The following is a 13,450-nucleotide window of genomic DNA, read 5'->3' on the forward strand; positions in this document are numbered from 1 at the left end:
CCAAGAAAGAGTAATGATATGTGAACATGTAGGATACACACAAAATAGATATACCAAGTAAAAAGACAACTTTTTATTTGTTAATCAGAATATACAAAGCAGTGGCTGAAGTAACCCAATGCCATTCTGTTTCTGAAAAAGGCAGTCTTGGACACAAAACTAGGCTACCCAGCCATAACATAAAACTCATTGAAAACATAAGAAAAACAAAGTATAAATGGTACAAACTTGCGTGGAATGCATACAGAACAATGACCAAAGCTTTAAGATTTAAGAGGGGTTAATTAACATAGCAAAATCAAGTTATCTCATCGTGGAGGTGCAAGAGAGAGCCCCTTTATTCATTTGCACCTTCTGTTATAGCAACACAGGGCAGCCAAGCCAAGGATTAAGTAGCAGCTCAACACAAATATTTTTGCCTCAACTAATAATGCTAACAACTGTCTATTAGCCCCTGCTTAAAACTTATCTTTGGTCCTTTAAGTGAATCTGAGAGGTCAACATGAGCCTTTGAGGGAGTGAGCAGCTGCCTGTATGAATGAATCATCTGGTCAGCACTGACAATAGAGATTGTGCTTCAAACATACTGATATAAAACCTCAAGAAATGAAAACTAACCGATCTCATGGTGTGGCCCTTTTTGTACAAGTAAAAAAAAGCTCATTTTAAAGACCAATAAATAACATTTCATAAAAAAGGATGCGGGGCCACTATGTTTCAGGACTCCAGTGCAATGTGATAACATGGGAGCAAACAAAAGAAAGACTTCTCAAAAGGAACAGAAAGCACAAGCTCTATAACAAAATGTTGACCAGGCTGGTTGAACAGTGCTGCAGAAGAGTAGTAAGGCAGAGACTTGACCTAAGCCTTTACTTCTGCCTCTTTTGAGTCTCCATTTTCCTCTTTCTTCTGCTTTTTTGTCTCAACCTTCTCCTGATAAAAAAGAAACACATGTCATGAGTTAGCTTATGTGAAAATATACCAGATTAGTCATATATTTTATTTAGTAGATGTATATCTCATTCTGGGGAAAAACCCACCTCCTCCTCTTCAGCTGCACGCTTCACTGGCTGTGCATCAGTCTCCTCAGCAGGGGGCGCCTCCTCTGCTTTCTCTGCAAGAACATTTCAGATCATACATCCTTTAATTTTGTGTAAATAAAACCTGCAGGAGCTAAATTCTTAACTCAAGTTCTGTAAGGCACAGAATCAGAAACAAAACGAGGAAAAAAATGTAGAGACAATGGACAAAGCTGCCTACAATTTTACTAACACAGTAAAGCTCTTGTTAATGAACATACCATCTCCATTCTTGTGTTTCTCTTCTCCATTCTTCTCCACTTTGTCACTGTGATCAGCACCATTCTGAATGAAGAAAGGACAATGGGAATGTGGTAGCACCATATTTAGTAAACCTTGTATTTGTATTAAGGAAATATTATTTTAAGGTTTAGGACTATATTACAAAGAGTAACAAAAAATAAACAAAAACTAAATCCCCCCCAAAGCATTTTTCAAACAATTCTCCCACAGTCCTGCATGTTTAGATTCCTCATGGGACACTTTTAAAAAAAGGCATGTGTGAAGCTCTCATCACTCCCTGGGGGATTAGCTAGCAAGATAGACAAGAGAACCAATGGAGACGTCCTCAGATTTGCTCACTGACATCTGTGCCATTTCAAAACCCAAACAAAGCAGTGAGAGCAGCTGAACAGGAGGGGGAGGCGGGCGCAGCGACACCTGCATGAGGAGGGGTGCTAAGACAAAGGCCATGAGGCTGCTGGTCCTCGTCTCCAACTTACTGTGCCATTGGCAGGTGCGTCTCCGTTGTCTTTCTTCTTCTCCTCCTCCACCACTTCCACCTCTTTCACCTCTTTCACCTCTTTCACCTCTTTCACCTCTTTCTTCTCTTTCAGCTCCTGTAAGTAAAAACAAGACATTGGCTTATAGTTTACTGTCATGTCTGGGTTTTTTAATGACAGAAAAGTTGTTTGCAATAACTGAATAAAAAGGTCTAAATCAATACTAACTATGTTTTAAAAAAATAAAATACCCCTAAGCTTTAGTGTTCACCGTTTTCATTGAAGCCGGTAACGTTACTGAGGCTTCCCGCCCACAGCAGCGCTTCACCAGCTGGATCATTTCTGCCGCTTTGTTTGCTTCAACAACACATTTTTTGCTAACCACACTTCATCATTTTAAGTTTCCAGATGCAATATGTAGCTACCGACGCTTGAAGTAACACATGCATCCCCTCTGTGGTGAATGTCTGTCGGAAAAGTGACATTTAAAGAACACTTTTAACAATTTCCCCCAAATTAGTATTTTAACAAGGATGAACTGTCCTTTAACGGTATCGGTCAATGTATAACTAACGTTGTTTAACCCAAGTCTACCTCGACCTACACACGCAACATGTACAACAACTTGAAATAAATAAGTTTTACTAAATCTTTTCACTCGACACCTCAAGCATTAAAATTGAATGAAACCCACCTTGGCTGTAACCTCTGCAGTTGCGGTTTTGTCAACAGCTGTGTCCGCCATGGTTGATATCGGTAAATTAATGTACAAATTATATTCCCTTTCAGAAAATATTTAATTTCTTGGCACTTTGCCTTCGAGTGGTTTAGTCCAAAGAGACGCTGAAAGAGAAATGATGTCTGCTCGTCTGCGCTTTTCTCTCGAGCTCGGTGAAACTCTACTCTCGTTGGATACAGCGGGTGAAGGCAACACATGATTGGACGATGTCGACCACCGAATTGTTCTATTGGAGGAACAGCTTGTCAATCATGACGAGATGTCCCGCCCACTGTACAACTCATCGCTGATTGGTCGATTTCTTTTTAAAGCGCTGCACTGTGACACCAGAGTTCTCTTTACTACCATCCGTCAGTTAACGTTTGATTTGTCACCTAAAACCTGAACAATGGCGCTGAGGGGCTTATTCTTAAAGTTATTCACATTCAAAGTCTCATGATTTAATATTGTTCAGGTTATCGTGATGTAAAGGTAGGAAAAAAAGCACACAGGCGGCATCTTTTGTCTTAGCGCCCTTTCTCTGCAGTGATGGAGGTGTCAAATTACATGCCGAAAGGAATAATGTGACGATGTGAAAATCATGCAGCCACTCCTCCTTTCTATATTTAACACTTGTAACGGTATGGGTTCCTGTCTAAGTTTGCTGATACTTTCAGTGTTCTACTTAACAAAGGGAGGCAATCACTAACACTACTGTTTGTTCATTTAACTCACAATTCATAAGCATTCATTACTTTGCTTTAAAAGTGAGGACACTATCAATCAATCAATCAGACTTTATTTATAAAGCACTTTTCATACAATGGCATTTTAACACAACAAAAACAACCTAAAATAGAATAAATTAAGAAAAAGATCTCACCCCCAGCCCTGACCCCAAACCCACCCTACAGTCCTAAGGTTAAGAACACAATATATGCAACATAATAAAAACAATAAAAAACAAATAAATAAACAAAAAACAAGTTGCTGAACGAACTAAGGAAACGCTCTCATGATATCTTAATGAGGAAACACTGGAGGTAAAATAAGATGTTAAAACTCAACGCAGGAAATTAAAATCACCAAAATAAAATAAATTTCTAAGATAATAAAACACTGAAATATTAAACCATTAAAAGAAATTAAGATGCTATACTTAAAATACATAAATAAATAAATAAATAAATAAATAAAGTAGAATAAAAGTGACTAAAATGTAAACTAGTTGATAAATAAATCAATGAAACTGTTAAGAATAAAACTCAGTTAAAAGCAAGACTAAAAAGGTAAGTCTTGAGTTTGCTTTTAAAAATATGTATGCTCTGTGCAGCCCTCGGCTACTACATACCTGCACAACCCAGACTGAAACAGACAATTAAAAAAATTGAAAACGTTGGCTATTCAGTGATTGTTTAATAATGGGCACAATGAAGTATATGCAGTGATTAATGTAATGAAATGTGTATGTTGCTGAAGTATCAGAGTAGCTATTTGATGACTAACAGTGGGCCAAACTAGTTGTCTGTTGCTGTAAGTAACCTATTTGATAAAAAGGAAAAGGAAACAAACATGGTTCACAAGAAGAGGAAAGTGAAGAAAGGGCTTCACACATCTACTTCAAGGGACAGGTGCGTAGGAGAGGAGTGAGAAGTTCATAAAATTACAAAAATCCTGCACACTGTCTAACTTGCAAAAAATATTTCTTTAAGTGACACGAGGAGAGTGACACTAAGAAATCGATGTGTGACTTTATGATTAGTAAGTCCATCTGAGACAGCACTGGGTGTGGTACAGTAAGCATGTGCAAATACAGTTGCGAGTGAAACTTGAACAGCGTGCATTGATTGCAGCTGTTGTCTAAGATTAAGCACATTTTTAATTTCCTGAGGAGAACAGTTTTTCAAAGATGATGAAAGGCTGGACTGAAGTCAGGTCTAAAATGCACATCATAACGGTACCCTTGCTATAAAAACTAATCCATTTAACAGTCATAAAATCTAAATTATAGTGTGCCCTCATGTATATGATGTGTCTGGTGATATGTGCCAGACCCCAAAGACAGCAAAACAACAGCACTGTTAATTCATATTCCATGTTTAACTGTAAATGAAATGTTAAATGATTACATTTTTTATTTCTCCTGAAGTGTCCTCTTTCCCTAACAATTAGGAGCTCTTTAATCTCTTTCTTACAGAGTGTTGTGTGATATGCCAAACTGGCTGTAGAAGTTCTTTCACATTATTTTCTTCTCTCTTTTTTTTTTATAGCAGCCATTGACTCCAACTGTAAAACCAAAGGAAGTGGTAAGAAACAGTTTTTGGGCCTTGAACTTTGTAATTCATGCCTAAATATGGCCAGGGCCTCACTGTTTGTTAAAAAAATTAGTTAAATATTGTTTTTATCACAGCTTTTTTGCCGGTGTGACCAACAATTGCATACCTGAAGTTTCAACAAAATCATTTCACCTTAAAAAACCTCATTTGCCACGCCTGTCATTTTTTCCCGCGCACACACTGCTATCACTCATTTTCATAAAACATTTACCTGCAGTTATCAGCTGTCAGAGAAGCAGAGTAACTTCCACTTGCTTTAAAAAAATGTGTGTACTCCACATACTATGACACACTGCTTCAACCTGGACTTCAAACAGTTGTAGACAGCCTTATTAATGTTTGTGTCCTGAACTTGCCCTGACATGAAGTATGGCTTCGAGCTCTAATTTAGGGGCGTCCTGTGAGCTAATCCCATGCTTCCTCAGTTATCTTCTCCCTGCCATGCCTGTATTCAAAGAACTGATTTTGAAGAAACCTTCAGGCACTATTTAGTCATTCACCTCACATTCAGCTGAAATATAATTATAAAGACTGTAATTACATGCAGAGATCAAAGGGTCGTGTCAGTGTGCTAGCTGGTTACTTTAAGATTTATTTTATGTCTCATATAAGAGTGTTTTTCTATTAAGCTGAGACTCTTGTTGAACCATTACTCAACTACACTGAGAAAATGTTTGCTTTACAATTACTGATTATAATTTTATAATTCTTTTGGTTAAAATAAGTTCAAAGAATGGCAATAAAGAACATTCTCAAGTCTCATCTATCTTTTTCCAGAAGTGTGGTACCATTTCAACAGGGAAATGAAGACCATGTGGAGACTGCAGGGCATTAGAGCAGATATCCACAATGCTGTGTTATGTTGTCAGTGTGTGTAGAGACCTAAGTAGATCCATGCCATGGGAGAAACAGAGAACAGAGGAGCAGCCTAAAGAGCAGCAGAAAGCATTACTCACTCTTTTTCTGTAACTGGAAAATGGGAGCAATCAGAGAGGAGGGGGAGTGTTTGTGAGATCATTTCCTGTCTCTTTTTTTCTTATTTGCCTAACTCAACATGTTTCCATGCGCCACCAATCTGTTACAGAGTAAAAAAAAAAATCCATGGGCCGCCTGTTCATTCTGCAGGTAGAGATGTGAAGCAGAAAGTAGGGCAGTCGGGGGAAAGTTGAAACAGGGATAGAGTTTATGTCGGGATTTTTATTAAACCTCTCATATGCCAACAGCTGGAGTGTTTACCACACTTTCCCCATGTAGAAACTGGAAAACATTTTTTATGCCATTGAAAGCAATACAGTATGAAAGAAAAGCTTCTTTGTGTGCACAATGAATGTTTGAAAGCTAATTAAATGTTTGCATCAGCTCCTGCAGCCCGAGGGAAACAGTTCCTTGAAAGTTAAGCTGCTCTCTATCATGCTAACAGCTCAGAGAATATCGGATGGGAAGTGCAGCACCTTAATTGCACCTTAATTTCTTGAGGACAAAAGACGGACCTGACTTGAGGAATGTCAGGGCTGCAGGGGGAGAGCAAAGTGGGGCCCATCAAAGAGCAGAGGTCAGGATTAGGTGGGGGAAGGGTCCTGATAATTGGAGGAATCAGGGGGGAGCAAACTTAGCTCTTTTGTTTTGAACAGCAGTGTCCTGCATGGTCCGCCTGGCTTTCTGTGCTGCTCAGACAAATCCTGCAGAGGAGAAGGACAACATTAAGTTGACTTCTCACTGGGACTCTACAGTCCAATGCACAGTAAGGGCAAAAGTGTGATCATATTATTGATCTTTAATTAACACAATTAAGTGCAGTCATTACTGATGACAATGGACGGCACTTATTGGGCCGCCATGAGGGCTCCAGACGCTCCTGGCGTATTATTGAGCAAAAATTGTAAAGCCGTTAGTGTAAAGTTACAGTAAATACCATAAAGAAAAACTTACATCAAGCATATATAAATGCATATATGTCAATGTAGAAATAGTGAATTGTTTCTGTGCAAAAATAATGCTGATGATTTATTTTTTGTGATTTGAACCTGGTCTTGGAAGATTGTTATCCTTATTTGCAAAAAGGAATGCATTATTTTTCTTTGAAGAAGTTATTCTGATGTTATAATAGACATTATAATACATATTGTCAAAAAAATGGCATTAACTGCATTTCTATCAAATACTATATATAATACAACAAAATGTGAAAATTTTAAACTCCACCTATTGTTGCAGACTAACAAGCGAAGGCAAATAGACACTTTAAACATTAAAGACTATAATCAATGAAATGGTGTTATATTATATTGTATTATATTAGTATTTATATCTATGTTCTGATTCCTTTGGGACTATTAGGTCTCTGCAGCAGTAAATTAAAGTAAACAGACTTAAAAAAGAAAAATGATAAAAGCGTGCACAGAAACTTTAGATGCATATAACATGTTTTGAATTGAAAACTGAAATCAGTCTATGTAACAGTTGTAGAAAAAGCGGTAGGCAGAGGTGAAGTCAGGAAACACAATTTGAATTCATATGCAGCATGAAAGAGTAGTATGAAAATCTGTATCTGAGTTTACAGACACTCACATAATGTAAATCAGGCCCCTCTGTGGCAGGTTGCCAACAGATCCTGGTATCCTGCGGCTCTGGATATTGTTGGATATTGTTTGGGGTGTTGTGGCTGACATGTCTCCTCAGTGTTGCATGGATTAGTCTGTAGGTGCTTTGAGGATTTGGAAAATGCCACTGCTCATGTTTTCCATGTCTGCAAGTCTTTTAGTTCCTGTACCCTCGGATTTAGAGGAGTGTTTGTCACTATCTCTAGCCAGTTCAAAATGTGTGTTGGATTTACTCGAGGATGTGCGTTGTCTCTTCCCTTGTTTGTGATAATCAGGGGCAGTATATCAAAGTGCAGCAGAGCTCTAGAGAATGTTGTTCCTGTTATGCTGTTTCTGGCTGTGTTTCTGATGCACAGGAGCCAACTGCTGCTGGGTGTAAAGTAAATAGGATGGGGTATAATATCTCTGAAGCTAAAAGTCTCCATTAAAGGTGTCTTAAACACATCCGAGTGAGGGTAAAGGAGGTGAAGTTATTCAGATATTTTAGGGTAGCATTGTGAATGAATGTGGGTAGATGGGCATAGAGTAGACTTTGAGATGAATGAGAGTAAAATGCTGGAGAGGACAAACATTTAAAAAGTGCAGCTACAAACCCTCTAAAAACCTCAGAGGCCACACAGGGTGGGCTGCCCGTGGGAGCCTGCACCTGAAGGCTTTGGAAAAGAACCCAGAACAGACCTGAGACATACTGCAGGGACTATTTTGCCCAGCTGGCATGGAAGCCCGTGTTGGAGGTGTTGAAGGAAACTGATGAGGGAAAAAGTCACCTTGGATACAGGATACAGAGTTTCCACAGCGACCTTGACTCTAGAAAGCTACAAAAAGGACAGATTGACAAATAAACATGTGGATATTGAATGTTTCAGCTACAAAATGATCCACTTGTGGATGCTAATGATTCAAAGTCAGTGATATTTAGATGTGATTATAAGTGGATGTGTTTATAATATGCTGTTTTAATGTTAAAACATCAATATGTTAAAGCTGGAGCTGCAATTGCAATTTCATCCTAATAAAAATAAACCCATGCAAAATTCTGAATTTAGATCAACAAATTAAAGTTTTATTTTCTCTAAATGAACAATGCTTTCTCACTCAGCCTGTGTATATTATACCTATTTGATGGAGGCCTAAGTGCAAAGGCCATGCTTTTACACAATTTTGATGCAGTCACATGAAGCTCAAGCTAGCTATCAGCTACACTCTGATTAATTGGTGCCAAAAAACCTACTTTTTCGATTTATTTTGGATTAGGGTAGGAGAAAATCAGGTGTTGTTTATCACACTTTATATCGTTATTGCAATATTGAAGAATGTAATCCCACAATGCATGTTTTTCTTGTAGCATGCAGGCCTAATGAAAACATAATTTAGACCTTGATTCTAGTGTGTTACTGCGGTGGGAGGAAGTGCAAATTGTACTGTCTCAGCTAGAAATGTCCTCCTCTGAGGAATGCTGTGATAAATAGTTTGCAGTATATGACCATATAAAATCCCATCTTTATACAAATCCATATATCCAACCATTAATGTTTGAATTGGGGTATTAGTTCATACATGAATTTTCATTGTTTCTACCACATCACTTTCTCACCACAGATCATCTCAGTCTGTCATATTTCTCAACATCTGAAAATGAAAAAAAATCTGTAGTAATCTGGCATATGTTTAAAACTACACAAACACACTGGAAGCTGAAAAAACTCTTTACTGGAAGACTTATCAGAAATTGAGTAAACAAAATGTTTAACATGTTTTAGCTGCACAATTTCAAAATAAAGGAATAGTGAAGGGTCCATAATCAAATGACACTGCAACACTTAAAAGAGACCCAGGAAGTGATCAATGTTCTGGGGTGGGTGGGATCTCAGTAGTGTTTTTTTGTAATGTGTTTTGTAACATCAGTCACAGAACTCTGTTTCTACTGTTAAATTTCACAAAACCTACTTTGCATTTTTCTGTGCATTAAAAAAACTATAAAGAAACTTTGGAATAAAAGAGACCCAGTAATGAGTGATCAGATGTGTATGAGAGAAGAATTCATGCACATTTTAACATGTAAAAAATCAATAAAAAGTAAAAGCAACTGAGCACACTCATATTTCAGTTTATCTCCCAATATAATTAGGCCTGATATGAATAAAGCCAATGACAAACAAATGTGCTTAAAAGAGAAGTAGAACTTTCCCTCTTTCTTGCAAAGGTTGGACATCAGCTGTACCACCTAAATTTGCTTCACCTCTTGGCTCCGCCCCTGTGGCTGCTTTTCCAGAGAAAAGTGGAAATTTCCAGTAATTCCTACTGCTCCTCCTTCTTCTAGTTTCCCGCCTTTCACTCTTTACCTGCTCTCTCTCTCTCTCTCTCTCTCTCTCTCTCTCTCTCTCTCTCTCTCTCTCTCTCTCTCTCTCTCCCTCTCTCCCTCTCTCTCTCTCTCTCTCTCTCTCTCTCTCTCTCTCTCTCTCTCTCTCTCTCTCTCTCTCTATCCTGCTGTTGCCAACAGTCTTGAGGACCTCATGGCCCTCTGCTGCTGCAGAAAATTGGACTGTAACAAAAAGAAAGCAAGCATGCATTTACACGTAGAAAATAAATATTTTTTTCATGTTTCTGGCTTCACCATGGCTCTTAAATCTTTAAGTAATTAATTGCTGTCACTAAATTATGATGCTTGCATTACAGATGTTACAGATTAAGGTGTTAAATCCCTGCTTGTTTTGGGTTGCAGTCGGATTAATAATTACATATTATTAAATGTAATTTGCACAGATCACTAGAGAGGGCCTTACCAACTGTTTCTCTGTGTATTGTTTTGAAAGCTTAGCATATCTGAATATCTATTAGGCGTTAAACTATGTGTAGCTATAACGTTAGCTCTTCAATGATGAACAAGCGTTGGTTTGGGATCACAGAACAGATGGTGGATTTGCATTTCTATTTCTCTAGCTGATCTGATATTCTGGTGAGTGGTTGCTTTCAGAGATATCAAAGCTTGTCGACTACTGACACATCAGAGAATCAAAAAAATATGAGGAGAGCTTTCAGAGATTACAAAGAAGGCCTAGGTGTGGCTCAGATAAAGAAACAAGATGATTTCTGTTATCATGTTTACTGGCTCAGAGGTACTGGCTATCTCTTAGCTGCATCTGTGGTTTTACTACTTCCTCTTAATTCAAGAGCACAATATAACCGTGTGCACATGTGCAGCCCTCATACTTGATGGACAAACTACAAATAAAGCCACAAGACAGCTGGAGAGACGAAGTTTGAGTTTGCGTGAGGCACACTGACCTTAGACTCATTGTGAAGCACCAACAAAGAGCCATCTGCACAGCAACCACAGCTGAGATGAGGGACTCACACAGGGGGACGACGGGGGTGGGGGGTGGGGGGGACGACACAGAGACCTGGAGAGTGTAAAAACAAGACAATAAATACATGTTAAAGAAATGAATGGGATTTTGTGTCTGATACATTGGGGCAGTGGTGTGGATATCTCAGAGGTCTATCCTCTAAGAAAACAAGAAACTGTGCTGTGCATTGATCTCTCTACTGCTGGTTAAGTGGTAGACAAGAGCTGCTGGCCTAATCACTCAAGAGCACATTTCCTGCCTCCTGCATGGTAAGATTAAGCCGACCGGAGCTGTTCAAGGCTAATATGTAACCGTGCATCAGAAACATGTGGGATATCTCAAACATTCAGCCAGCAGAATCATGCATGCTCTGTTCCTGCATTGGTGCAAACTGTTATAATATACTACTCAAACAAATGTTTGGTGGAAGGTGGAAAGATGTCTTTAGTGCAACACAGATTCTGTTTTCTCCACATGGAATATGGTGCATTGCAATGTGGTGAAAACAAAGACAAAATGGTGTCAGAGACATCTGTAAAAATCACAAATGTTTCACAGGTAAGACATGAGAGTTAGGATTGCTTAGCAACAGCAGTGAAAAATTCTTGCAGCCTGTGTGGTAACAGAGAAACCGCTCCTGCTGCCACCATGTGGAGGACTGCCTGAACAAACTAAAGGTTAAACCGAGCACTAATAAAGATCACAGGCTCACTTCTCTAAAGCAGTACGATGAATTAATCCTGATCAGGTACAAGGTGTAAACCCAGTCATTAAAGAGGAACTTCATTATATGAAAAAAGGAAATCCTCCTCTCTGTCTCAACCCTGTTTGAAAATATGTCCAGAAATTTGATTGGCTGGAAAATGCACCAGCTCTCATGGCAGGTGGTTGCTTAGCAACACTCATGGGAGGGAGAGCTGGATGGGTGGGAGGGCGAGTGTTAGGGGGAGGAGGTGGGACTCCTCGTCAAGGGGATGGAGCATTCTGGGTGCAGACAGACTGACTGGGGAAATACCTGGCACCATTCCCGAATAAACAAACACTACGGGAGGGGACAGACAGACAGACAGAGATATTTTCGAGATAACTAACTTGCGTTGAGATAAAGGGAACAAGGCATTTTACAATTGCTAACAGTTCTCTTTTCCAAAGGCAGAACCAGACATGGGAAAGTAGACAGAATTTCAATGGAAACTTTGACAGGACTTTTGCTTCATTTGAGCTTAAACAGAACTGATTCCAACATTAGTTTTCTGGAGGAAGTGATAAAGAACTGGGGAGAAACATGCAGGGTATAGCAGGGGAGGGGCTCCTGCAGTGATTAAGGTCTAACAGTCTGAACTCTACCTGTGCTAGCATGTTTCTGCTTACACAGCCAGGCACGTAGGTATTTCCAAGTAACTGTTTGGGTTTGTTTCTTTCCAATAGGAAGAGTCTAATGCAACAACCCCAAACAGCTTGTAATGAAAAGGATGAGAGCTTATGAGGTGTGAGGCAGAAAGTGAACTTTAAAACAGGGAACTGTTCAGCCAAAGGAGGAGAAAAGAGGGAAAATGTTCTTATATGGAGAGGAGGAAATAAGAACGGGGTTGGGTTGGGTGGGTAGGTGCAGCCTGCCGAAGGAGGTGGGTCTTGGAAATGGCTGATGCGGGCGGTCTCTACAGGCAATGAGGCCTCTTTGTCAGGAGTAGGAAATGAGGTTTGTGTTGTGATTAAAAGGAGGGTTTCTATGGCGATGCGGAGAGCCGTGTGCACAGAGAATTTGTTGGGAGTGGAGGGGGCTAAAGTGAGAGTAGAATTTCAAAGAAAGCAGCCTCCTCCATCTCATCTCCCTCCACTACCAACCCCTCTGCTTTTCCACAGTGCCCTTTTATCTGTGGTAATCTGTTTTCATAGTCACACAGTTGAGACTGGAGCAGGGATTATCCTGAGCAGAGCGAGTCACTGGTCGATCAGTCGTAAATGTTTACAGAGTAGCACTTTCACTTCCTGAAATCTCTGTTGTCAGAACCTCAAAACCTTTAACAGCTTATTAAAATAACACACCTCAAGCTACATAATTAACATAATGACCTAAATGTGTCTATGTATTAGGCAAGACAGGTACACTCAGCCCTCTTTTCTGTACAGTCTATGATAAAAAATTAAGTATGATGGCATCAGTGGGACTGCCTAAATTTAGAAACAGGCTTTGTTAATTGTTTCACTGAGAAAAAATGTGTTTCTTAAAATAAGTTCCCCACCCAGGAGTTCTCTTTTGTGCAGAGGAAGTTGCTGTCTGCAGCAAAGAGACTACCATCTTTACCCCGACACAGGCTCACTCAAGGACGTTTAGATAAGATGACATATGAAACTCCCAGGAACCAAAGGACAGTTACAAAAAAGAAACAGAATCTGCACACTGACAAAATATAATAATCCATATCATAACTAGGGGCTAATGTAAATGACAGGGGAGCATATTAAAAGAGAAGTGGTTGAATGGAAAGGCCATTAACAGGACAGTAAATATAAAATACAGATTTTTGTGACAAAAACTCAAACAAATTAGTCTGATTCTCTAATTACATTCAAAATATCATTATAATTCCACCCACAAATATGTGTTGAAAATCATTGGTTACAGTGCAGCACTGAAGCCTCTCACC

The 13,450-nt window shown here is 39.2% G+C and overlaps 1 protein-coding gene and 1 long non-coding RNA gene across 3 annotated transcripts; both read right to left on the reverse strand.

Annotated features, from left to right (window-relative positions):
- Positions 1-58: 58 nt before the first annotated feature.
- si:ch211-222l21.1 (parathymosin) lies at positions 59-2,698 on the reverse strand. The gene is made up of 5 exons (XM_034709770.1): positions 2,496-2,698; positions 1,802-1,918; positions 1,301-1,364; positions 1,041-1,114; positions 59-933 (listed from the first exon to the last, which is right to left on the reverse strand). Exons 1-5 carry the CDS (start codon positions 2,544-2,546, stop codon positions 862-864), a joined length of 378 nt encoding a protein of 125 aa, XP_034565661.1. The 5' UTR covers positions 2,547-2,698; the 3' UTR covers positions 59-861.
- Positions 2,699-3,820: 1,122 nt separating this feature from the next.
- LOC117831247 lies at positions 3,821-10,833 on the reverse strand. Of its 2 annotated transcripts, none has more exons than XR_004634965.1 (3): positions 10,741-10,833; positions 8,134-8,270; positions 3,821-6,534 (listed from the first exon to the last, which is right to left on the reverse strand). It is a non-coding gene; the product is annotated as an uncharacterized LOC117831247 (long non-coding RNA). The 2 variants fall into 2 exon arrangements; XR_004634968.1 differs by having other exon boundaries at positions 7,424-8,270.
- Between the last annotated feature and the right edge of the window lie 2,617 nt (positions 10,834-13,450).

This window comes from Notolabrus celidotus, chromosome 1, assembly GCF_009762535.1.
Source record: "Notolabrus celidotus isolate fNotCel1 chromosome 1, fNotCel1.pri, whole genome shotgun sequence".
In the NCBI taxonomy this organism is placed as follows: domain Eukaryota; kingdom Metazoa; phylum Chordata; class Actinopteri; order Labriformes; family Labridae; genus Notolabrus; species Notolabrus celidotus.